Here is a 27,951-nt window from a genome sequence, read left to right on the forward strand (position 1 = left end):
AGGCGAGGGAAGCACCTATCAAAGAGGAGGAGATTGGCCCGAGACAAGAGGTCATATGAAGAGTTCATAGATTTGGCGAAGGAACGACAAAGAGGATGTCGGTTAGGGTCTGTCTGGAGGAAGTATTGGAGTAGGTGTCTGCGATAGGAAGACCAGGGTTAGAGGCCAAGATATCCTTTTCTTCCTACCAGACTTTGTGAGAAGGGAAGGATAGTAATGGAGAAGCAGTTGGAAAAAATAAGAGAAACAGAAAGCGCCATGTTATGTCAGCTCTTTAATCTCCTACACAATGAATGCCTCCAGAACGTTCATAGCAACCAAAATACCTGCAACAAGAGCACAATGCCTGATGTATCTCGCGATGGTACAAACACGAGGAAGATTTCAAAGGAACATTCCTGTATGAAGATAACTACATAAAGACATGTAGAAGATCTCACTTGTTTACCTATTGTCCTCCATCAAGCCACACACGAGGCCACAACGTTCCAAAATGGCCGCTCGATTTTTCACCCAAAGGCACAAGTGCCCAGCAATGTTTTCCTCAGACATCATCCTAGCCTGATTGGCTGCCGGTGCCATTTATCCCTGATTGGCCCGCCGGCAGGCGTAGCCGGCCCCCTCGCATCAAGGCCCACGATCGCAAGGCTACTTCCTGTTTCTTGCCTGTTGCTTGCCGGAGCTGCCGTCTGCCAGTCCCCATGGCCCACACAGGCGAGCTCTAGTGTGGAAGTTCGACGTGAACCTTCGCCCCCCTGCGCCTGAAGCAACCTGGTAAGCGACCCACCAGTATTCTACCCGCACCCCCCATGAACCCACTGACCAACGCCATCCCATACGCTAATCCTTTACCACCAGGACACCGCCTGTACCCCTTACTGCCTCTGGCCTAAGAGCACATGAGGGCATTAGCAGCGCACCCTGTGCACGCAGAGGTGTCCCTGACCTCTGATACACCCGGTCACCATCTACGTGCACCACCCTCCAAAGGCACGACCATGTAACTCATAGCAGCTGCCCAATCCCTCACGTGACTATCTAACTCTGAACCCGGATCTAACAGCCCCATCTGCCCTATTGCATCTCAGCGCCATTCGCTGCACCTGATTGCATAGCTGTCTGATTGATGTTCATCTGATGACTTGAAAGCCGTTCACCAATTCAACACATTTGATTGCCTATACATCTATTGCTATTGCCACTGAATGCCACTGCTATGTTCCTGTACCTTGATCTATTTGGCTTGACCAGTCTGTTACACCCGATTCCTTGCCTGCCTGCCGACCTGTGAGTATTAGCCCTGATCCTTATTGCTAGTGGCCCGCATACTGCATTTTTGCCATATGTCTGATTCTCGCATCTAGGTGGGTTGATACTGCTTACCTGCACACCGCATTTTGCCATATATCTGATTATCGAATCTAGACGGGTTGTTACTGCTTACCTGCATACTGCATTTTGCCATATGTCTGATTCTCGAAATTTAGGTGGGTTGTTACTGCTTACCTGCACACCGCATTTTGCCATATATTTGATTCTCGAATCTAGACGGGTTGTTACTGCTTACCTGCATACTGCATTTTTGCCATATGTCTGATTCTCGCATTTAGGTGGGTTGATACTGCTTACCTGCACACCGCATTTTGCCATATATCTGATTCTCGAATCTAGATGGGTTGTTACTGCTTACCTGCACACCGCATTTTGCCATATGTCTGATTCTCGAATTTAGGTGGGTTGTTACTGCTTACCTGCACACCGTATTTTGCCATATGTCTGATTCTCGAATTTAGGTGGGTTGTTATTGCTTACCTGCATACTGCATTTTGTCATATGTCTGATTCTCGAATTTAGGTAGGTTGGTATTACTTGCCTGCACACTGCACGTCTTGCATTTAGCCCCATGTTTGATTTTCGAATTTAGGTGGCCTGTATGGTCGCTAACAGACTTCACTTGATTGTGTTGTGCCTAATGGTCGCTAGCTAGCTGCTACCTAAACTTACCTGTTAGTCGCGCCACTGCAAGCCACTTTTCAGCTGTGATTCTATCCTATCGATTCTAGCACTACCTCTAACTAGCCTGTCTGCCCCAGGGCGCACAAGCATTAGCGTAGCCAACAACATCCACCATCCCTCCAGCATCCCGCCCTAAATCCTTATCTAAATTTTGCCAGCCTGGCTAGTACTCATCATGTTCCCTTTCTGCATTATGCCCGATCTCACACCATGTAGCAGAAATAGTTTTATCCCACTTAGTAATGGTCTCGCCAAGCTTGGCTGTCCCAGACACCACCCCATTCCCTGCCCCACACCCTTTCTGCCCTCCAGACCTCCCTTCCCCTATAGGGTACCCACAGACCACAATACTAAAATCAGCATTACTTCAGGCAACCCTCCACCCAACCTTGTCACAGATGACCATTCTGACATTATCCAGAACTCAAGTAATATGCTAGTACATCGCCCTACAGCCTACCCTGACCTCACGTCCCGTAACAACAGACTAGGCTGCAGACTCCCCACTTTACTTAACAAAATGACCAATAATCTTACAACCAAAGTCACTAATAAAAACATCATTGCTAATACCATACCACTCAAAGGAGCCCTACTTAATGTTAGATCCCTCGTGGCCCACCCCACAGAAATTGCCGACATCATCTGTTCAGCAAACCTGGATTTCCTCACCACCACAGAAACCTGGCTTCATGCTGCAGCAGGTCCCTCTCCAACCCTCGCGGTTCCAGACAACTACTCAATCCTCAGGGCCGACAGACCTAATGCCCGTGGAGGAGGTGTAGCACTTATATTCAAATCCTCGCTTGACATCAGATCTGTTACTTCCCTTCCTCTAAATTCCTGTGAACACTTATCCATTAAAATTCAAACCACCCCTAAGAATACTATCACCCTAGAACTAATATACAGACCTCCTGGTTCCATAGGTACCTTTGAGGACAACATAACCTCCCTCATAGCTGAAAAATCTAAACCTTTATCACAGAACATCATTCTAGGTGACTTTAACTTGGGATATAACGATCCACATGACGCTCCAGCATCCTCCCTTGCTAATACACTTTGCGAACAGAACTACACTCAATTTAACACCCTACCCACACATCAGAAAGGTAGAACTTTAGACTGGCTCGCTGCCTACAACTGTAACATTACCTGCAAGGACCCACAACCACTTATATGGACCGACCACTTCCTACTTTCATTTGACATTAGCACTAATAACCCACACCTTAGACAGTACCCACCAGCACCAGCATGTCTGACAAGAAATAAGCAGAACATCACCGCTGAAGCCCTCATCCCACTAGTTCTACCCACTCTAAATACGGTCTCCAACTCATCAGACCCTAACCTACTAGTAGACACCTACAACAACGCCATGAGTAAAGCTATTGATCTTGTTGCCCCTCTAAAACTACATAAAGGTAAACCTAAAGCACATCTTAACTCATGGTACACACCAGAACCTAAAATTCTAAGAAAGAAAAAATCCAAATTGGAAACCCTTTGGAAAATGAACCCATCAGAGGAACATAAAATTAACCTCACTAATGCATCCTCCCTATATAAAAAAGAAATAATTTGCACGAAGAAGGATGCCTACAATTCAAGAATAAGCAATGCTAGTTCCAATACCAAAGAATTATTCACCATCTTGAAGGAGCTAGAAAACCTCTGTCCACCTTCGGACTTGTCCGTGAAGGACCAATCCTGGTGCACTAGCATCCAGATGCCCTTGCTAACAAAATCACTGGCCTACAAACAAAAATTGAAAATAAAAGACTACAACTTTCCAATAGTAGCCCCACCTCTAGCCCCCCTATCCCTAACCCACCCACCACCTCTAACACTAATTATGGCTTCACTTTCAAAAAAGTAACCGCCCTAGAAGTGCAAAAAATTATAACCTCACTCAAACTGTCAAACTGCAAAGGGGACAGTTGCCCTGCACAGATTATAAAAGATGCAGCAAGAGACCTCGCCCCTTTCATTTCTAAGCTCATAAATGTGTCATTCTCTACCAGTTCGGTACCCAATAATTTGAAACAGTCATGGGTCCTCCCGCTACTAAAAAAACAGACCCTGGACCCAGCCATCCCTATTAACTATCGGCCTATCACTACCGTTCCCATCCTGTTAAAAATCCTTCACAGAGTTGCTTACTTGCAAATTCAGCATTACCTAGAGGCCAACCAATTACTCGGTTTGCGTCAGTCTGGCTTCCGACCTCAACATGGAACAGAAACTGCCCTTGTTGATCTCAAAAGTCAGATTGACGAAATTAAAGATAAGTGCAAGGCTGCCATCCTACTCCTCTTAGACCTTTCAGCAGCCTTCGACCTGGTTGACCATAAGATACTCTGTAACCACCTCTCCCTAGCCACCCACTTTTCCCCCCCTCTGCTGTCTTGTGGATACTGTCCTTCCTGGCCAATAGAACCATAAGAGTCTTCTCTCCGGTGGCTGCAGCAGACCCTATCCCTATCACTTGCGGTGTCCCACATGGCTCTTGTGTTTCACCAACCCTATACAATATCTTTACAAAGCCCCTCTTTCATAAACTGGACCGTCTGGGTGTCACCTACACTAACTACGCAGATGACACCCAGATACTCCTCACCATCTCGGGCAACTACAATACTGATGTAGCCAGAATCAATGAAATTTTCTCTGTCATTCAGGCATGGATGGCCACACATGGCCTCTGCCTGAATGACGAGAAGACCGAACTGCTCATTGTTGGGTCACCGAAGAACCTAAAAAAAAAAAGTCCCAACTACTCCAACATCATAATTGATGGCAATACCATCCCGATCGCCAAAAATGTAAAAACACTTGACTTCTATTTCGATGCCAATATTAACCTCATTAAACAAGTTAATTCAACGGCTTCAGCCACCACCTATACAGGTAAACTAATTAGAGCCTGTAGACCATTTCTTTCCTCTAATAGCTGCCTCACACTAGCTAGAGCTCTTATACAATCCAAGTTAGACTACTGCAACAGCCTCTACTTAGGTGCCAACCAAGCGATAATAAGTAAACTCCAAGTCCTCCAAAATAATGCGTTACGGGCAGCGCTAAACATTCCTAGGTGTGAGCACATCTCTGCCACTAGATCTACATGCAAATGGCTTACCATCCAACATACAATTGCCTTACTTACAAAGCTCTCAACCATCTAGCCCCCCCCACCTTACAGATAAATTCACCATGAAATCTTCCATCAGAACCACGAGATCATCCAATACCTTATGTCTTACTGTACCTAGATTTACCTCCAAAAGAACCGGAGGCTCGAGCTTCACTGTCCTCGCCTCACAACTCTGGAACTCCCTGCCACTGAATATTAAGTCTTCCAAATCCTTCCAGTCGTTCAGGAAACTTGCCATTGGGTGGCTTCTGACAAAAAGTCAACTGTGAATTTAGACTTAGTTATAAATTGTACATATTGCATAGGTCTCATTTTGCCTTATTTGGTTGCTATTACCTCTACTGTCTGTATATTCTGTATATATCTGCTGCCCTACTGTTATTGTTGTTACCATGTATTATGCCTTGTAACCTGTACTAAGCGCCCTTTTACTCCCGGGTCCGGAGCGCTATAGAAATAAACAAACAAACAAACATTAGACATGATGAACAATTATTGGCAACTAGATGAAGGGCTACATTACATAACTGACAGACCTGAGAGGGGAGAAACAAAGACTATCACCTTGAAGGAAATGCCATGTCCCTGGACAAGAGTAAGATAGACAGGAGGGGAGCCAGGATGTTGTGAAAGGCCACAGATACTAATGTATGGCCAAGCCTACACAAACGATGGATGGCAAGATGGAGTGGTAGGAAGCAAAGCGCTGACGCTAGCCCAGTCGTCAGTGAACAAAGTACAGGAAGAAAATGACAAGTGCCTGAAGGAATTGGACGCAAGTGCAAAGTTTTTGACATGGGTGGAAAATGAAGCAGGCCCGATACCGATAATCCCTCTGAAGACACCAGCCCTGTGCCATTAGAATAATGGCAGAGTTGAAGTTGATGAGAACGTTGGGTGCAAAACCATTGAACAACTCGCAGCTATGAAGACGGGAACAGCACTGCTAATGGACCACTATTGGGCTTGCGGATCAAAAGCATACGAGAAACTGCCACCTAACTGGGGAGGAATTTGCGCATTGGTTCACAGTGCCTTTGTTGGTCATGCCTAGAAAGGCTATGAAGCTCGATGACTTCCCAAAGATGGACAATAACAGAGGAAGAGATCAATTAAGGTGACACCTACTGCCAAGACAGAGAAGGTAGGGGAGCAAGCAAGATTGAGCAGAACGGAGAGAGGAGGGAATTACTTCTGAGAAGTATCGGAGAAGGCACTAGATGAGGTTCCAGTAGAACACAGGCTGTTAAGCAGGACGTAGATGTTCTTTGCATTGATAACACCCTCTGTGCAGGCATACACCAATGCAAAGTGGTTACAGATCACTCGCTGGGAGCTGATGGTAATTATTAATTCCACTGTGAATTGGTTGAATGCGATAAAGGAAGAGCTCAGAGCATTAAGCAATTATAGGTATGTCCTGGATCTCCTCACAGCTATGCCCAAAAATAGGGAGTTCCTGTTGCACATTCATACCTACCAACGACAAAGACAATGGGACCCTAGCAGATGCAGTGGCACAACTGGCACGGATGCATGCCAAATGGAAGACGAAGCATGAGGTACAGGGAAAGACAATAGCTGACTAGCGTACATATGGTCATGGATGCCGTCGTGGCTGGCAGATGGACTGAAGGTGATAACGTGAGCTCTTGTGTTGGCAGCGGTATCCATGTTTGGGATCAAGATATGCATGGCCAAATGCAAGAAAACAGCAGAAGAGGCTATCGGAATGTAGATCCTGATGGATGTGAATATAGGAGTAGCAAAAGACAAGATTGTTGCAGTAAGGGACAAGCTCAGAGAGAAAATGGTTAACTATGCCACGCTGAATCCATGAAGCTGGACAATGTACGCGATTCAAAGTACTATGGAGGGAAGTGGGTTTGGTGTAACCCCGAAGGAGTGTGCTGGTATATGCACTGGCCATTTGACAACCATGCCAACTACTATGGGCACCTCAGAGGAGTAATGAGGATATGGCAAAGAACTGTCACATAAGGATGTGTTCGACAGGTCGACGAAAGGGGGGACTGAAGAGGATGGGGAAGCCTACCTCCTCTTCCCCCTCCTACAAAATTCATGATGCGGAAGAAGGCCAGGAAATACCACAATCACCCATTCAATTTCGGACTGATACCCAGTGGGCCAATGATTGACAAGTATGTCGAGAGATACCTTCTCAGCCAGCCATAAGCCCTCAACCTGCTCTACAGAGGGGTTGCTGTTGGTACTCTTGTTCAGAGGAGAATTGCCTAGCATTTCGGTGCTGGACTGCCCCAGGGCAGGACAAAGACTGATATGTTTGGGACATTTCTCCTCTGTGAAAGACTCTGGGTAAGGCTCTTGTAACCATGCTTCATGTCTGGCAGAGAGTCTCCCAGGATCCCCCTTGTTGTATGCAGTATGAATGTACCCCAGCATGGATGAGGAGCCGCAGGCCATAACCAAAGACACCTCAATTGACAGTTTTGATTAAAGCACCAAGAAGCCATGTTGCTGGCGTTGTTAGGGATACCACGACATAGCTGCGTTGGATATGAAGCACATGTGCAATCCGCTCGTCGGCAAACAAACATGCACTCAAATACATGAAGAACACGAGCGCACAGTTCTATAGGTAGAGGACAGACACATACATAAACTGTCATCGCTTTTTATTATTTTAGTCACTAGCCACATGCAGCCACACAGAAACTACAAGACGTAAGAGATCCTGAGCAAACCTTGCAGATGCTTAGATGCGGATAACCCAATGGAACTGCAGGGGCACCTACGGGATCCCGACAGAACCAAGTGTGACTAACCTATGGAGAATGAAGTTTAACATGGACATTTTAGAAACCACACTATAATGGTTTTGGAAAATTACAGCAGCCCACAGGCCTCGCAGTGCAAGAGACGAGCTGAGCTTATTCAGGATGGACAGACAGCAAGACGTGTGAGACAGGACCTGCAGCCAAGGTCCCTAGACGACAAAGGCACCTGCTAAACATAAATACGAATTAGTTCTCATAATTCAGAGTGGCACAGCTCAAGTTTGTGGTCTCTGAACGCGTGACTCGGACGAACCAGACAATGGAAAGCGACAAGCGCTGGGAAAGAGAGCCGATCTCAGGCTACCAGACAGAAGACTGCAACAAATATGCTACAATGTGAGACAAGTGTTGCACCGAGCAAAAGAGCACTCTCGTAGACTAAGGTGCTACACACAAGTTACAATGCAGACACATAGTAATTCTTATTACCTTGAAGAGGGACACCGAGAGCTGAGAATCTTTGCACAGCCCAGGCCTGGGGAGATCAGCTCTAGCCAACCACAGTTTAGTATCTCAGGGGTGGGTAGGACCAGGCAAGAACCAATGGTAAGCCCACCACACTGCAACACTGTTATAGATACTTGGGTATCACATCCTTTTGCCGACACCCGTTTTTCTGACGGGTGTTTTGCCACAGGTGTTTTGCTGAAAATTCCCATCTAAATGTTTTGGGAGGGTGGGAAATGGTAAATAAAGGGTTGGGTGGGGATAAATACAAAATATAATTAAAAGAAGGGGAGCTTGGGTGGGGGAAACCCCAAAAATAATTAAAACAACATTTTGTGGCAAAACTCCCATGGCAAAACACCTGTCGAAAAAAGGGGGCCGTCGGAGTGACATGGAACCGTGACTTAGGGGTGGACCAAGCCAGCCACCTGACATGCAAAGGCCACTAGAATAACATATATAGTGTCCACTATATGTGGTAAGGTACTCGGTACCCAATTAGGAGGGCTGTTTTCTGGAAAAGGGCCCAAGGTGTGACGTGACCCTGACGCCACACTAGGGTAAAGCGGCCTGTGAGCCGAGAATGAACTAGACGTGCATGGATTTCTCCTGTTCCTGTGTTTTTTTGTGTGTAATAAACCGCAGTTTGAACTTGCCGTTTATTGAGACCTCGGTTTATCCTGGGGAGGGTGTAGGGCCTTCTAAGAGGCCACAGACTTCCAGTGTCCCTCTGGTATACATGGGAGTTCTTCCCAACAGTGGTTTGCTTGCGTATTCCCTTGCATATGAGGATACCTCCTGTGGTTCATGTTTCTTTGGTTAAACCCGCAGCTCCTGTTGTGGTTACTCAGAAGTCTCCTGGTGTGATGCAGGATGGCCAGGAGGAGTTTGAGGTGCAGCGTGTTTTGGATTTCAAGTGGCGCTACAAGAAACTCTGGTATTTGGTTTCCTGGGTGGTTTGTGGTCCGGAAGACGATTCTTCTGAGCCTTCGGAGGCAGTGCATGCACCACGCTTGGTGAGACATTTTCATTGTGCTCATCCAGATAATCTGGGTACTGGCAAGAGCCCTGGAGGAGGGGGTAATATGAGGAAAAAGTGGCTTGTCAGAGCTCGGCAGTGCTGTTTGAGGGCCACGGGACCCAGAAAACTACAATACCCATGATTACATGGGGTTTTGGAGTGAGCGCATGCGCACGCTGGACTCAGGTATCCTACCTGGCCCGTGCTGCTTGTTGGTGATTTTGGGAGTACAGGCACGGGCTGTAAGAGAGCAGGACAGTGCATTTATGGACCCGGGCTAAGGAGGTGAAGAAGGGGGAGAGGCAGCTCAGCGGGAGTAAGGAGGAGTCGCCCGCTCTTCTCTTTTCCTGTGACTTGGCTGGCATTCCGGAGACTGCAGTTCACCCACTCAACGCTGGTGTTACATCGCCTGGGGAGGTGCCATTTGTTCCCTCCAGGCTTCAGTTAAGTTCTTGCTGAAAGTGTTTTGTCAGGGGTGGAGAACGGGGAAAGGCGGGCAGTGTGCAGAAGCAAAGAGTATGTGCAGATTGTCACGCCGATACTATGAACATTAATTAGCTGAAGTTTTGTGTAGCCTGGAACGTTTCCAGGAGCACCTGAGCAAGAATTTGCGCTCTCAGGGCATGCTATGTTGTCCGTTGCTGCTTGCTTGTGTTTGCCCCTGGAGAGGCATGCAGACCTCGTATTAACCCAAGAACATAAACTGTGGTAGCAAATTCCAGGTGACAGCATTAAGGAGACCAGGGGAGGAGGGGAGCACGCTGTCAGAGAATATCACGGCTAACGTCATTACTTGTGTTTTACATCTTATGTTTGTACTATTGCCATGTGCTTATGTTTGCCACTTTTCTAGAGTATGAATGTCCAAGGGTGTAGGTACTAGGAGAATATCTTCCGAAATTAAGGAGGATGTTATGTTGATCATAAGAAATGTCAGGATACAAAAGAGTCATATCTAAGAAGTGCTTTATGAGTGTGTGTTTTTTCCCTTCCATTCCCTGATCCCATCCATCTTCACAAGCCCTACCCCTTTTTCCAGTTACCCTAACACCCCTTTCCCTATCTACAACTTCTCCCTAACCCTCTTCCCCCCCATTGGCTGCCTCAAGTTTACCTGTTTGTACAAATCAGGAGCCTGTGCCAACAAAGATGAGAGGGGTCAACTATATTTGTCTTCCGTGGTCAGGAAGGAGTTGCGTGATTCCCCAGTGGTGTGACAACATTTATCAAACAATGCACACTTTTTAAAAGTCAGTCAACATATTTCTAAGATTTGGCAAAAAAGCTACATTTTCCTAAAACACTTAAATGTCTATTATATTGCTTTTAAAAGTGAGGAGAGCTATTAACATTTTCTACACAACATTGACAACTTTTTTTGTTATAAACTATCAAATAATCTTAACATTTTTGACAAACAATGTGGACATAATTAGTTATAAAAGTTGTAAGAACTTTTTACAATCATGCTTAGTGTTTTCAAATTATACATTATCTAGAAGTTTAAAACCTCATACATAACTTAACTAAACTATGGTTTCCAAGAAGGATTTTCACTGGAAGTGGACCTCTTGCTCAATAGGGCCAGGCACTTCTAGTCTTTGAATGTTTGCAGGAACATATTATGTATATAACATACAGTATTGAATTTTTACAATAGATACACACACAATTTGATACATACCTAGTGAAACTGTTATAATGGTACGGCAAATCACCTAAACTTTCCTCTTCATCACATGAGATTGTCAAGCCATCATCAAGAATGGAGAGTAAAGGATGTGCAGTGTTCGCGTTCAGGTGAAAAAAGGTACCTATCAAAGAAACCATTAATCAGAATAATTGTAAGCCAATATAATTACACGTTTTGGGTAACAATGTATCAAATATGAGACTACCTGTGCACGTAACACGTTCAGAACCTCAAACTAACTTCATTGTTATAATAAAATTAGTAATTGTGCCACAGAAGTTTTCATGGATGGAGACAGGCGTGGCTCATCTATAATGGGTCGTGAGGTCCCCAACCCGCCAGCACCCCTGCCCACAATGGAGGAGCTTCGGCTTAAAATGGCAAAGGGAAACCCGTGTCATGGGAAGAAGCATCACAAGGAGGGGCAGGATCCAGACTGGGGGCTGAGGTAAGTGTAGAATTTAATTTTGTATTTATGTTGTTATGTGTGTGTATGAGCAAGTATTTGATGTATGAGTGATTTAGGTTCATGCCGTTTGAAGTGACGAGGGAATGTGCTTGTGTTTGGTTTGTGCCGGCTCGGGAGGTTGATTTGGAGGGGTAGTTTTTTTTACTTGGAACCTGTGATAAAACAAGCATGATAAGTGTTATTCTGTGGCTAGATAGGCATTTTGGTGCAGATAGTCTAGCCATTTCTTACTGTGGCATGCCACTTTTTACTGGACATCTGTGATACAGTATCACAAATGCCACAGTAAAAACAAAATAGCTAGGTTGACTACATCAAACTGCCAATCTAGCCACTTAATAACATGTATCATGCATGCCTTCTTCCCTCAAAAAATCTCATCTGCCTAAGTGTGTTTTTCCGTGCAGGGACTATTTGTTTTGTCAATGCTTGTCACTTATGGAATTAAAATCTGAATGTGAGAACCCCATCAATTTTTTATCAACGGGGTTCATTTTTTGGATATATAATAGAAATTTTAAAAAATTGATAAGTAAATAAACAAAACTGACGAGTTATATCCTGGGTAGAAGTGCTTCAGGCTTAAAAATACTAAGCGTGTATGTCTCATTTTGTTTGCATAGGGCCTCATTATAACACACCTGCCTCTTTCCCACAGGATTTCCTGCACACTGTGGGAACCCTGCATTGGAACTGGAATTTCCCTGCAGAGTTTACTGTACTGTAGGTGAAATCCTCTGGCCTCTATTTGGGATCAGCATTTTGATACCAACATTTGGGCCTGATCACTATGGGGACTGCTCCCACATTTTTCTCCACTGCTCATACACAGACTCAGTCTGTCAGGATCCACTATAGTGACGCCTGGCATCTTTTCCAGGAAGGTTCAGTAATACAAGATATAAAGACAAAATTGGAACAATCTATGAGGAAATTAGTACATTTAAACAGTTCACTCTTGATAAGAAAATATGGAAATTAAAGAAAGATATTGAAAATTATAAAGAGGAGATGACATATCCATACTTGGTCCATGATTTATATCAACAACAGAATGTTAAATCAATGACCAGAGCTGGGACTAGTAATCAGAGGTATGCAAAGAAATGTGTTACTTTTTCAGATACATCTAATAGCAGCGATTCAGACACAGCGAATGGTGGCCCCTCCACTTTAAATGCAGCCCCTCAACACCAACAGCCACCTTTTTTTCAGGGGAGAGGAAAAATAAGAGTCAGACAGCAAGGGAACCCTGGAATGAGAAGCAGACAGTGGAACGCACAACTACCACGCCTGTATGGTAGCTCCTATCTTTAATCTAAGTGAACATGTTTTGATCTAAGAAAAAATAAATATTCTTAGTAAAGGGCTTAGTTTTGTCCCTAGTACATCAACCAATCGCTTCCAAACCAAAGTAGAACTAAGAAAATTCTTTCGGGTACTAAGACCGAAATATTTCTATTGTGACTGCACAAGAGCCACTGAATCAGAGAAGTGCCACAGGTCTTAAACCACCCTCTATTTTCTATCCACCAACATCCATCCACTAAAGTCCTGAAATCACCACTTTTGAAAATAAAACCCTTAGAGAGACACATAAACTATTGGAAACAAAGAATCAATATTGTGATAATCTCACTAAAGCTGAATGAACAGCTTTGGCAAATTTGGAATGGAACCCGAGATTCGTCATCAAACCCACAGATAAAGGGAGAGGTATTGTGTTATCATCTAGGACCGCCTACAAACTTGAGGTACAAAAACATCTCCAGAATAACACCTTTTATAGAAAATCAGATAGTAATCTTAGAGTTAGACTGTTGGAAGAGATTGAGAATTTGATGAAACACGCTTCGATGCAAGGCTGGATCGATGACGATGTAAAAATGTTTTTGGTCGGGAAACATCTGATAATCCCTGCCTTCTATTATTTGCCTAATGTCCACAAAAATGAGACTAGTCCCCTTGGCAGACCTGTAGTGTCTGCCCTGCCATTGGTTCTATACTCAAACCATTGTCGATTTATGCAGACTTTTTCCTAAGACCGTTTGTGTGATCTATGCAGTCTTTTGTTCAAGACACTGCAGCAATGATTAACATCCTTGCATCCATGATTATCTAGGCAGATGATATTTTAGTAATTCTTGATGTAGAGTCGCTATATACTAGCATTCCCCAGATGGCCAGTGTTGAGGTGGTGCGTCACTTCTTGTAGAAAAGGGAAAACTTGGGTGTCCCTACAGAATTTATACTTTAATGTATATGGTTGTCCCTTACTTAAAATGATTTTTTGCTCAAAGGTAATTTTTTATAATCAATGCCACGGGACAAGTATGGGGGCTACGTTCGCCCCTGAGAGGGCAAACCTCTACATGGACTTTTTGGAAGTAGCAACAATATACAGCGAGAGGAATCCCTTCGCTAATGATATGGGCTATTGGCATTGTTACATCGACGACGTCTTTATGGTGTGGAGGGGTCTTCAGACTCTGACAGCCTTCATGACCAGGCTAAATGATCAAAATGAATTTATCAATTTTACCATGGCCTCTGATAAGACACCTATGCTATTCCTCGATTTGGAGATCCACAAAACAGAAGCAGGCACGATAAGAACTACTCTGTTCAGAAAGCCCACTGATAAAAACACATTAGCATATGAGAGCTTTCACCCATTAAGTCTTAAGGAAAATGTTCCGTACAGGCAATTTTTAAGAATCCGGCATAATTGCAGCATTATGTCAGACATTGACGGTCGCAGCCAAACCTTGAGCACAAGATTGAAACCTCAAAGATAGATTGGTACACACATATGAAGAACACCAGAAATAGCAGGCAACTACTCAGGCGACCTTACGGTCAACACAAGCCGTGACTGGGCATTTCAGATGTGGAAAATGTTCAGTCTGTGCGCTGACAAAATATTTGAAAGAGGTAGACCTGTATGGTCTCACTTGGAAATTTCATGGAAATTTCATCATTTCACTATTTTCACACTCATTTATGTTAGAAAGACGAAAAGAGAGATCTGCCAACAAATATGTGAACACCATCCATGTCTCAAGAACCAGGTGGTTGAGAAACTGATGATGGCACATTTCAAATAAAAATCCCATAAATACACAGATATGTTTTGGTTTATCCTCCAAACCGTTAGGTGTCCAGCGAGGGATGGTGACCGTGATATATTATTAAGACAAACTGAACAAAAAATGGATACAGGTTGGAGGCGAGTCCACTCAAATAAATCCCATTACAATTGTTTTACCCCATAGACAGCGTGAGGTACAATTCCTTTTTACATTAGTTTCGGCAGTAGTGAGTGATATGGGAAGTATGCCGGAAAAGAGCTTTTCAGAAGATGGGATGTTTCGGTGTAGACGACCATGCAGAGATTGGGCGATAACTGGCTTGTGAAGCATGTAACAACAGTGTGTGGGGAGGGTAGCTCTCACTTCTACCAATTACTAAATAGGACCCATTGCAAGGGCCACTTATGAGACTTACATCTATGCACAGCATAAAGGGACTGCCAGTTGTCTGTTTGGTATGGAGAGTGCTGACCGTTTTTTGGAAGGGCTAGGATTACAAATTCAATGTTACAAGATATTTTTCACCTCTCTGTAGGGACTCAAGTAAATAGCTGTGGCACAAAACTATAGACAATGCACCAAAACGATAAGAAGGTGGAAATGTACCTCGGTGAAATGCATTTTCAAGATTATCACTCAAAGGGAGATTATCAAAAATAAAGTAATACAGATGTCAATAGGGTCAGAGAGACGAGATAGCCAATTAAATAAGGTGTAGTATCGAAGTCGTCTGTTTTTTCTTATGAAGGAAATCACTGACAACACAAGATTGAATCCGTGTAAAGAAGTACAAGAAGCGTTTGCCGAAAACAGGTTGAAGAAATAGGATTTTGGCTTGAATAAGTATTGTGCCAAATTGTCAGAGGTTTTTAAATAGGTTATGAATTGTTGGTAACAGTGCACAAATAGGAGAAGATTCTCAAGAATGAGCAATCACAGCGACATTATGTTCAAGTTTATTGTCCTGATGAAGGCACAGTCCACCTAAGAGGCTAGAAACATAATATGTCGATTTATGTGTTAACCCAGTTTGTGATAGGCCAGCCCCCCTCTCCTCGACTGAATAGACCGCTTGTATACAGTGAGATTCTACTGTATTTTAGAATTGAGAGCACAGATATCTTGGGAATACATCTGATGGGTATTTGTTGATATAGCCTGCTAGAAGAGGGTGCCATTAGACCATATCTCACCTTGTACATTATTATCTCAGCACAGATTAGAGATAACAAGCAGTCAGCCAGTCTTTCTTTACACCATAGAGGGCTAATACATCATCAATTGTGGTTACTCTGTCACTTTTTTTACTAACCTCAAACTATTGATGAAGTTTTTTTTTTTTATTGATAGTGTTTTAAAAAAAATATTATAGTTTTTAGGTCACACAATAGCTCTCTACAGCTATTTGCACATATGGATTATATGTTTTAGATACATGTATGTATTTTGTTGATTTTTGTGTTTTGCTGCATAACTATGTGTATATGTTTTTCACCCTGGAATACAGTATATTAAATTGCTTTTCTATATTCCTCTATGTGTGCTGATGACTGATGCCCATCGGTTTTTCCCATAGCTTTAGTCCACGAGCTGATGTGAGTAAGGGTGGGGTAGCCTATCTCCTTGTGTTTTGTTCCTTAGATGAGAGAAGAGATTGGGCCCTAGTTTATGAACACTCCTGCGCTAAACTCTAGTTATTTTGTGTTGCCATAATTGTCTATGCAAGGTCACAGGTTTTGGTTGAGGTGAAGCCCAAGCCTCTTTGTATGGTTAGAGAAAGAGTCTTGGCTACCTTGCAAGGGTATGCTCGGAAAAATTGATTTCCACGCTGGTTGCGGTTAGTACAGTGCAGGTTTGTTATTTTAGTGTGGACTCATAGCCCTGGTGGTGGTCAGCCGACACGTGTTTCAACCTCATGGGTCTTTATCAAGGCTAAGGTATGTATATGTATGTTTGGCCCCGGGTGGGGTCCCGTTTGTGGTTTGAGCAGGTCCTGTGTGTTCACAGTCTTGGTCCTTTTTGGGTCTATGGTTCGGATTCCCGGTCGAGCAAATGCTGCATCAGTGTATACTCGATCTGGGCCAAGTGCGAGTACTCTGAATCTGCTACAGTAAATGGGACCGCACCTGGGCCCAAACATACCTATACGTACCTTAGCCTTGATAAAGCCCCACAAGGTCGAAAAACGTGTTGTTTCATTCTTAGATGGTTTCTTCACTTTTGAAACAGGCCCCCCCCCGTGATCAAAAAAGTGGGAAGTACCCAGAGTATCCAACATCCTTTCATTGAGTCCACCTTTACTGATCTCTGCACTTATGCGGGGTGCAGAGAAATTCAGATTCACTGCATGAAGTGGTAACATATGTGGAACCTGGGACCATATGGATTCCCATTCCTGACACCGCTTCATGCAATGAATTAGATGAAGCTGGTGGTCCCTTCTGAACACATGGATATAGTTGGGCATGTTCTGCCATATTCACTGGCACAGTCCAAATGCTCCTGATAGAAAATATCTTTCTTAGCCATTCCTAAATCCTTGATTACAGTGAATTGCTATCAAGGGGGTGGCAATCAAGGGGAATGGCAATCACAGGGAATGGCTCTCAAGGGACTGGCAATGACAGGGAATGTCTATCAATGGAAATGACAACCACAGGGAATGGCAATCAAAGGGAATGGCAATCAAGGGGAATGGCAAGCACAGGGGATGGCAAGCAAAGGGAATGGCTTTTAAGGGGAAGGGCAATCAAGGTGAATGGCAATCAAAAAGAATGGCAATGCAAGGGAATGTCAATCAAAGGAAATAGCTATCAAGAGGAATGGCAATCAAAGGGAATGGCAATCGAGGGGAATGGCTATCAAGGGGAATGGCTATCAAGGGGAACGGCTATCAAGGAGAACGTCAATCAAGGGGGGCTGGCAATCAAGGGACGGTGGCAATCACAGGGAATGGCTGTCACAGGGGAATGGCAATCAAAAGGGATGGCAATCAATGGGAATGGCTATCAAGGGAAATCGTTCTCAAGTGGAATGGCTATCCTATCAAGGGAAATTGCTGTCAGAGGGAATGCCTATCAAGGGGAATGGCTATCAAGGGGAATGACTATACAAGGAATGGCTATCACAGGGGGATGGCTTTCAAAGGGGGTGGCTATCAAGGGGAATGGCTATCAAGGCGAATGCAATCGAGGGGAATGCTATAATTGAGAATGGCAAACAAAGAAGGGCTGTCAAGGGGAATGTCAATCAAGGGGAATGGTCCTACCTTCAATCGATGACAAAGGTAATTACACAATACCTGTGGTATGAATGGTGACGGGCAAACTCCTTTCGCTAGGCCCGCCTACGTTAGCTGCTCTGACATATATATCATAGGTTTCGTTTGGCTGCAGTTGGATTAACGATTCACAGGTGGGGATCCCAACAATCGATCTGTAGGAGAAACATGACAGAACAACAGATGGTCATACATCAAGTGACACTTAGGTATTGCCTGGATCTGACCACAGAGTGGCTTGTTGAAGGTACTGAGAGTCAATAAGGCAATGAGGTCTGCTTTCTGGAGGTGTGAAATCGTTCAATTGGGTCAACATCAGGAATAGTTGAAAGGGTGTTCCTTTGAGCAAGATCTCGTTACCATATTTGATGACTCGCTCAGGGATACATACTTGCCATTTTTCTAAATGAAAGAACGATGCTACTTGAACGTACACTGGCAATTTATCATCCCTTGATGTTTACCTGTAGTCTAAAAGTCAGTCAATGAAGTATTTTGTTTACTGGCAGATGGGTATAGATTCTCTGCTGACCCTAGCCAATGGCGAGTCGCGCTACAGTCCCAGCGTCAGTGATATGCTGCATTCGCAGCCGTAAGGTCTGTGGGAGGATACATCACAGACTGTTGCAGTATTGGAACCTAGAAGATACAAATGCTGCAGTTGTGCCTGTGTCTTTCTAATACTATGCTTTGCAAAATCCATGAAATAATTTGCTGTGAAAGGGGATTTTAAGACTTAGTTGTCCACTCAAAAGAAGTAATCGAGGAGGCCATAGTGCAGATATAAATCTTTAAGAAGATGTGGGACATTCAGGATTGGTTGTACATGTGTGTGTGTGTGTGTGTGACATGCAAGGTTTTCACTGAGATTATTCTCAATCCTTGGTAGTAGTAGCCACAAGACGACCTGGGCAGGACCCAGAGGCCAAGTTTGGAAACGCCAGCCACTTCAAGCGACATGCCCCCACCGCCTGAGTGCCTGCCTGCCTGCTCTAAAGAGGCGGCCATTTCCAGACCAGTGGAGGCTCCTTTTGACCCAGACAGTCTCCTAACACCACTTAGCCCACACCCGAGGTAACCCTGCACCTGGCATCCACAGCAAAGAGCTCTCAACACTTTCTGTCTAGTTGCGTTAGGTCCTAGGGCCTGCACCTCGTCCCCAAGGGCCGGACAGTTGCCCCTTTCCTTTTCACATCAATGTACCGCCCCTGCCCTCTGCAACGTCCTTGCATGCAAATTATACATCTACCACGAACAAAACGTGAGTTTTTCTAGTGCTTCATCTTATTACTACGCACATTCTGTTTCTCTTGACTTGCGTGTGTCGGTACTCCATGCAGCCCCCGCCCCACTTCCAACTTGAAACCTCACCATTATGGTTGCCTAATGCTCTGTACTTTTTCGTCATTGGCATTTTGGTTGCCTAAGGCCCTCTGCTGTTCTAATCACTGCCCTATCGCCTAACTACCCTTTGACATCCACCTCTTTACTCCTCCTTCACCCAATCCACATATCATGCATTCCACTGCTTTTAATCACTCTCGCCCCACCTCTCTACCGTTTCCCTTACGAGCGTCCCCCTCGTTCCTTCCCAGCTCCCCCAACTTCTCAAGGTGCCTTGCACTTCACCGAACCCTTGAAAGACCACCATTGGATTGCATTGCCCTCCTCTTCCAAAGCACCACCCATCCACCCCATTAAGTCTGCACTGAAATTCCACCCCCTGAGCCTGGGAAGGGCGCTCTTAACTCCCCGCCTGCCCAGCCTATCTCCCTCTGTAACTATCCGTCCCGGCCCTCCCTTCCACTTCACCTCAGCCCTTGTACATTTCCAATCCCATTGCATTATTGTCTTCCATGTGTCTTGTCTTGTCCCGGGTCTATACATGTCAATTACCCTATCACCACCTGGTCGTTCTCTCAGTTTCATTTCCTACTATGATGGCGAGTTTAAATGATTGCACCTTTTATACTGTTAGTGATTCTGGCCAAAGCGTTTTGTTTCACCCCAATAAATAAATAAACGCAAATATTATGGATAGTCTGAATAAAGAATTGCGGAGACGTGATGTTGAACTGCCAGAAGAACTTCCTTTGTATTAAGGTCAACCATGCAAAGGTACATAAAGTCCAGACTAAAGTGCACACTTTAAAGTGCACTCATTTCTAAACAACTGTCAATGATGCATTAACAAGAATCCGAAAACTTAAACTCCATGTTTTCAAGTTTAGTTAAACTGCTGCTCCAAACAAGCATTTCTTTGCTAGCAGGCTGGGTTTACCTCAATAAACCAATGTTGAAAGCTGTTGCATAGTTTTCAATCTAAGCAGAGTTGCCTTAGACTGAATGGTTAAAGATATAATAGGCACAGACACTGCATACAGGCAAAGCTGGCTTTAGGCATGGGTGACCCCGGGCCGTTGCCTAGGGCGCCACATTTGCCCCTGTCTAGCTAGTTCGACAGAATCTTTCAAGGGCTCCCCGTAGCTGGCATGGTAAAGGCACCCTAATAAAATGAAAAGCGCCCCACTCTCGCGCTGGACCCTTTGCCTTTCCATAGAGCGCTGCTGCTACATCAGCAGGGGGCAGCCTTTGAAAGGTGGTGTAGCTGCGGCACTCTAACTGATAAGTGCACTGCTTCAGCCTGGGAGCGGGCACCTCTTGCTGGGGTGGGTGGCGCCACATTTAGTTTTGCATCGGGTGCTACCAGGGCTAAAGCTGGCCCTGCACACAGGACTCCAGATCTGAGTTTGCTGTGCCTTGCCCAAGACCGGGAGCTTCTTGCAAAAAAAAGCCAGCTCAGTGAATAAGAAGTCTCCTCCAGAGGTATTCACATTCCAGCGCTCACCATGTGCTCAAGCTAAACATTGCACTGCCAGACACAAGGCAGCAACTCTCTGTTCACTGATGTCCTCACACAATGGGGGCGGGGGTGTGGGGCGGACACCCACACAACTGATGCAGTGTGCACCTGTGTCTCAGTGTTCCTTCCAGGGCAACACCATGTGGGGGAGGAAGGGGAGGGGAACCTGATGGAAGTGGAGGCAGGTGGCCGGGTATTTTTGTATGTGTGGCTGGGGAGATGGCCAAGGAGCCATGTGCAAGATGGAGGAAGTCGACAGGAGGCCCGCTATTGGTTGATGTTTGGGAGAGGGAGGGCGATGGACAGCCTGAGGACGTTTGAGGACGGAAGTAGAAGTTCGGCCATTGCTTGTATTCTAGACTGATGGAGGCTGGTGGTCCGACATTTTCGTCATGAGGGAGGGTGGGAGGGAGTTAGGAGTGGGTCAGGTATTTTTTTGTGCATATTTCATATGGTTTCCTTATGACTCCCGTCTTCAACTGTCTGCCCTGCCAGTGCTTGGGAAAAGCTGAAGGAGTAGGAACGACCCTGGGGACGGGTATATGCCATATAACATTAACGCTAAGCAGGCATGTACTAAAGGATATTTCCTACATCCGGTTCGGAGTGACATGAACTATACGAGCATCACCCTCATTGTCTATGTTACTGCGAACCCATAGGTGGAAAACATCACTCTAGTGGATATTTACCAGCTACGCTTTGATATATATTGCCGCCAAAGTTAGTGAACTTGCCAGGAAAGACAACTGTGCACTGGGTTTTAATATGCAAGTCGACTGACAAGGCACCTTGATTCCTCCAGGGAGAGAAGCATGTACAGATCCCCAACACCATACCCTAGGGAAGATAGTGTTAAGTTCATAGGACCTCCACCAGGCACCACCGCCATGTGTATGGTCTCCAGGTGCTCTGGAGGATCCGGATTAGAGTTGCTGGGTTTGGTTGGTTGGAAGGGGTGGGAAAAGGCAAGACGCCATTGCTTTGTGTTTGTTGAGCAGATCAGATGTTCGCTGAGCTCTGTGTGCATTACAGCGTTCTAGTAGGGGCTTTGTATGCAGACAGGGGACCTCATGATTACACAGTGGGTGAGAGAGTCTTTTAAAAGCCATGTGTGGGTGGCTAGTTTGAGTTTGCATGTCGTGAGTAAACTGGAGAAATTGCGCGTTAGTCGATGAGGTCAGTGGTTGGTCCTTCAGGTTTTCCATATCGGGTATCGGGTGCAGTAGTATGGCATCCCCCTTGCCTACATTGCAGTAAGGTTATAGAGGCGCTCTAGAAAGTCTTGTGGTGTACACAAATCTGCAGCCTATGGTTGTCATGCCTGCTAGGCCCTCTCACGTCCGAGTTCAGCACCCTACATCTACAGCCCAGAGATCAGCCAGACCATTTTACACTCGGTGGCGACTCTGGGGAAAGATTCCTGGTAAACGCCTTCATTTCCGCTAAACATGGCGAACTTCTTTGTCAAACACGCTGCACGCATTATCAGTCCACTCGATAGGTATGCGTGAGTATCACATGACTGGACGTCAACGCGCTACTCACGCATTTTACGTCAGCTGACTCTTATTTAAACGGAAGTCTCCCGCTATTCGGCGCTTCTGATCGTTGTTTCTTGGATCTTCGTTCCGGAGCCTGGTTCTACTAAGCAGCTTCCAATCTGCTTACCCTTTGCTAGCCGGACCCGCGCTACTAATTCTGGTGGTTCCTGAACTGCCTTTCCTTTCTGCTAGCTGGATCCGCGCTGTCGTTCTTCTGGTCTCCTGTTTCATTCCAAAGGTCCCAGCCAGTCTCAGTCAATTGTGGACATTCATGTTCTAGGATTGCCTCCTCATCCAAATCCTCAAATTATTTCTACTTTCAAGAACTGTGCACTGAACTTTATGGACGCTATCCGGTGTGCACCGACCCGTCCCTAGTGCGGCCCTCGTTCCGTTCGGGTTAGTCTCCTTACTAACCTCCCCTTTCCCTTCGTTGGTTTTTTTTATTTTTGGATATTCCTGGAACTCAATTTCATCCTCCAGTCCACACAACTACAGGTTAGTGCATATCCTGAATCTGACACATACATTTAATTAGGTTAAATTGAATAGTGATTAAAACTTATTATTCTTATCCTACAGACTGGTGTATCCATCCAATATCTGGACCTTTCCACTAATTACTCTTTCAGGCTGTGTTTGTTAATTATAGTCTGAGAGTGGCATTGGTTGGAAGGTTTCAATCATCTAATTCACACTCAGAATAGTCAATCGGGAGAAGCTCTACAGGAACTCAACTTGTATCCTTTATATTAGAGTATCCTTTTTTATTTGGTGGTGTTCTAATTATATTCTGTATCTGAATCTTAACAGAATCAGAAGCCATAAAAGATGGAGGGTACCGATCCCTTACTAGTCCTCACACAACTCATAGCAGATTTAAGACATGAGATGATATCTGCTCAGGATACCCTCCATCATCGTATGGACGTTATGCAGGACGCCATACGATCTGCACCACAAGGAGCGACAGGTGGAGAACCAGTGGCTTCCGGTTCGGGCTTTCCTCCTCCCTCCAGGGAGTTACAGGTCTTGATGCCTACACAGTTTCCCTTGGCTCCGCCCGAGAGGTTTATGGGGGATCCTAAATGCTATCGTACCTTCATAAACCAATGTCGTCTGCACTTTCTCTGTAGACCCAGCTCCTTTCCGGATTTGACTACTAAAGCGGCTTTTGTGCTGTCTCATTTAGGCGGTTCTGCTGCAGCCTGGGCCAATCCGTTATTAGAGTCAAACAGTCCTTTACTTTATGACTGTGACGCACTACTATCTGCCATGAGTAAGGTGTTCGATATGCGCTATGCTAACCAGGCGACTGATTTGGAGCTTTTAAATTTACAACAGGGTAACCAGACACTCTTGACCTATCTTGCTCGCTTCAATCAACTTGCGGCAGAGACCCAATGGCCTGAAGACAAGAAAACGGCAGTGTTTTACAAAGGACTAACAGAAGAACAAAAAGACGCTTTGTCAACAGTTCCTGTGGTTCCTGCTGGCTATTCAGAGTTTTTGGATTTAGTCCTCCAGATCGATGCACGACGATCTGCAAGAAAAGGGGAGAAAAAATCCTTTACGTCAACTTCTGGTCACCCTGGTGTGTCTCAAACTATTCCTAGTGAACCTGAACCCATGCAGATTGGCGTTATACGTGGACGTTTGTCATCCGCGGAACGCGAGAATCGCCGTAAGAACAACTTATGTATGTATTGCGGTTCCGCTGAGCATCTATTGGCCTCTTGCCCTAAAAAACCGTACAAAAAAGCGGGAAACACCAAAGCTCGGCAATAGCAGGGGTTCCTTTGCCGAGTACCAAACAGGACTCCGCTTTATATGTCGCCTCCTCCATAGAGATAGCAATTTCTTTGGAATTCAACGGAACCATCGTTTGTTTAAAAGCAATGTTGGACTCCGGTGCTTCTAACATGTACATAGACAACACGTTCGCTGCACAATCAGGTATTCCTATTGTTACTAAAGCGGTACCCGAAGCTGTCAATACAGTTGATGGGTCGGCTTTGTCCTCTGGTTTGGTAACGGAAGAAACCATTCCTATTAAGGTAACTCTGCCTGATGGTCACACTGAATACCTGGTCTTCGACGTGATAGCTGCTCCTCAGTACCCATTGATTTTGGGTTTATCGTGGCTCAGATTGCATAACCCTCATGTTGATTGGGTAACCGGTCACATTCAATATCCATCGGCCTATTGCAATAAAAACTGTTTTTTGGAGTCGAATGTGGTGTCCACTCCTGTGTTGGCCTTCCTTGACAATTCTCCCAGTATTGGGGCACTCCGCTCTAACACCGTCCTAGTGCCTTCTGAATACAATGCGTATTCCGATGTTTTTGATAAGGGTAAAGCGGAGGTATTGCCGCCACATCGACAATACGACTGTCCCATTGACTTAATGGAGGGTGCCAAGATACCAACTGGACGTGTTTATTCACTTACTCCAAAGGAAGATGCAGTCCTGAAAGAATACATTGACAATGCTCTCGCCAATGGTTTTATTCGCCCTTCTCAATCCCCGGCGGCATCTCCTTTGTTCTTCGTCCCAAAAAAGGAGGGGGACCTCAGGCCTTGCATTGATTATAGGGCCCTCAATGCCATAACTATTAAGAACCAGTACCCATTGCCTCTAATCAACGTCCTTCTGGACCAACTGGGTACTTCTGTCATCTTTACCAAGCTGGATTTGCGGGGAGCATACAATCTTGTGCGTATTCGACAAGGCGACGAATGGAAGACCGCCTTTAAGACCCGGTACGGTCTTTTCGAATACCTCGTTATGCCGTTTGGCCTGTGCAACGCCCCCGCAACCTTCCAATACTTAATGAATGATATTTTCAGTGATTACATCGATCAGTTTGTAGTTATTTATCTTGACGACATACTGATATATTCACCCTCCATCCAGGATCACATTACACATGTCATCAAGGTTCTCCAAAGATTGAGAGAAAACCATCTATTTGTAAAAACTGAAAAATGCATTTTCCACACTTCTGAGGTCGAGTTCCTGGGTTACGATATCACCAGTCAGGGAGTTAGAATGAGCCAGTCCAAAGTCAAGGCCATTCTAGACTGGCCTGTACCCGCCTCTGTCAAAACCTTACAGTCATTTCTTGGTTTTGCGAATTTTTATAGGCGGTTTATACATGACTTCTCTAAGACTGTAGCACCTCTCACTGCCTTAACAAGTTCCAAGGTTGAGTTTCTCTGGACGACAGAGGCTCAAAAGGCTTTCGATCTGCTAAAAGAATCCTTCACCACTGCACCTGTTCTACAGCATCCAGACCCTGGTTTGCCTTTTATAGTGGAGGCGGATGCCTCCAACATGGCAATTGGTGCTATTCTTTCCCAGGTCTGCAAATCCACTGGAGCAGAACATCCTGTGGCTTTCTTCTCCCGAAAATTGGCCCCTTATGAAAGAAACTATACAGTCACGGAGAAAGAACTTTTGGCCATCAAAGATGCCTTTCTGACATGGCGGCATCATCTACTCGGGGCCAAATATCCGGTTTGTGTTTATTCAGACCACAGGAACCTTCAAGCCATTAAAACGATGAAGTGTTTGACTGCACGGCAGGCCCGATGGCATTCATTCTTTGCACAGTTTGATTTTCGGATCTCATATCGTCCTGCCAGTGAACACACCAAAGCCGATGCTTTATCCCGGCTCCATACGGTTGTTACCGAGGATTCCAGCAAACCGACTTTATTGGCTGATAAAGTGATTTGCAGTTGCCTTGTTCAACCATCTTTGAAACAAGAAATTATACATTGGGTATCTCAGCATCATCAAGATGTACAACGTCTGAATCTAGATATTCGTGGTGGTCTCCCATACTATAATGGTCTCTTGTATCTACCAACAGAAAACACCCGTGCCAAGGCATTAAACTGGGGTCATGATTCATTAGTCGCGGCCCATCCTGGTCAGAAGAAAACACTGGAATTAATCCGGAGGTGGGCCTGGTGGCCGGACATGTCCAAAAATGTGATAGACTACGTCAATACTTGCTCTATTTGTATCCAAAGTAAGGGATCGCTCCAGAAACCAATGGGGCTCTTACATCCTTTGCCAGTACCCCATAAACCCTGGTTTATGATATCCATGGATTTTGTGGTGGAATTGCCCCCTATCCAAGGGTTCGACACGATATGGGTCGTGGTGGACTATTTTACGAAAATGGCCTTGTTTTTGCCTTGTCAGGGTATTCCTTCTGCAGCTTGTCTAGCTGATCTGTTTTTGAAACATGTGTTCCGGTTTTTTGGTTTACCCTCAGTGGTCATCACCGATAGAGGGTCACAGTTTGCGTCTCGTTTCTGGAAAGCTTTATCAACAGCTCTCCTAATGGATGAACGCATGTCTAGTTCCTACCACCCTCAGACAGACGGACAGACGGAACGGGTTAATGGTACAATGGAACAATTCCTACGGTGTTTGACCTTACAGTACCAGTCTACCTGGCTGGAAGTACTGCCCGCAGCCGAATTCGCATACAATAATTCGGTACATTCTTCAACAGGGACTTCTCCATTCTACGCCTTATATGGACAGCATCCAAGGTCCATTCCAGCGGACCTAGAGTCTTCCGGCCTTGTTCCTAGGGCTGACGATAAATTGAAGGAATTGTCATCCTTGCATTCTTCTATTAAAAAGAATCTGGAGAAAGCACGGGCACGTTCCAAACAATACGCAGATCAAAACAGACGTCCGTCTCCACCTTATAAAGTGGGTATGTCGGTGTGGTTATCCACCAAGAACCTGAGAATGCCGGGGAAAAGAAAGCTGCTGCCACGTTTTGTTGGACCTTATGAGATCAACAAGGTGTTGAATCCGGTGGCTATACGTTTGAAGCTACCCTCGCATTGGAGAGTACATCCTGTGTTTCATGTGTCCTTAGTGAAACCGTTCGTGGCCGGAACTCGGCTGCCTGTTCGGCCTGTGGCTCTCTCTGTGAAGGGTTCCGAGGAGTATGAAGTACAGGCCATATTGGATATGAAAATACGTGCAGGGGTTCCACATTACCTCATCGATTGGAAGGGCTACGGCCCGGAGGACCGCTCTTGGGAACCTCTCGCTAATATCCACGCACCCGCTCTGCTGCGCCGGTTCCACGATTCCAGGGGTGTGGCGCGCCCTTTGGGGGATGGCACTGTCATGCCTGCTAGGCCCTCTCACGTCCGAGTTCAGCACCCTACATCTACAGCCCAGAGCTCAGCCAGACCATTTTACACTCGGTGGCGACTCTGGGGAAAGATTCCTGGTAAACGCCTTCATTTCCGCTAAACATGGCGAACTTCTTTGTCAAACACGCTGCACGCATTATCAGTCCACTCGATAGGTATGCGTGAGTATCACATGACTGGACGTCAACGCGCTACTCACGCATTTTACGTCAGCTGACTCTTATTTAAACGGAAGTCTCCCGCTATTCGGCGCTTCTGATCGTTGTTTCTTGGATCTTCGTTCCGGAGCCTGGTTCTACTAAGCAGCTTCCAATCTGCTTACCCTTTGCTAGCCGGACCCGCGCTACTAA

General features: G+C 45.3%; 1 protein-coding gene across 2 annotated transcripts in view; it reads right to left on the minus strand.

Annotated features, from left to right (window-relative positions):
* Positions 1-27,951, minus strand: part of FSD2 (fibronectin type III and SPRY domain containing 2) — a 147,859-nt gene that overhangs the window by 78,235 nt on the left and 41,673 nt on the right. For both annotated transcript variants that reach the window (XM_069624979.1, XM_069624980.1), the window contains 2 exons: positions 18,019-18,152; positions 11,148-11,277 (listed from right to left, as the gene is read on the minus strand). In XM_069624979.1, coding sequence (XP_069481080.1) covers positions 11,148-11,277; positions 18,019-18,152 — 264 coding nt within the window. The remainder of the gene's footprint in view (positions 1-11,147; positions 11,278-18,018; positions 18,153-27,951) is intronic.

Source organism: Ambystoma mexicanum, chromosome 11, assembly GCF_040938575.1.
Source record: "Ambystoma mexicanum isolate Mex_15411 chromosome 11, UKY_AmexF1_1, whole genome shotgun sequence".
Classification (NCBI taxonomy): Eukaryota; Metazoa; Chordata; class Amphibia; order Caudata; family Ambystomatidae; genus Ambystoma; species Ambystoma mexicanum.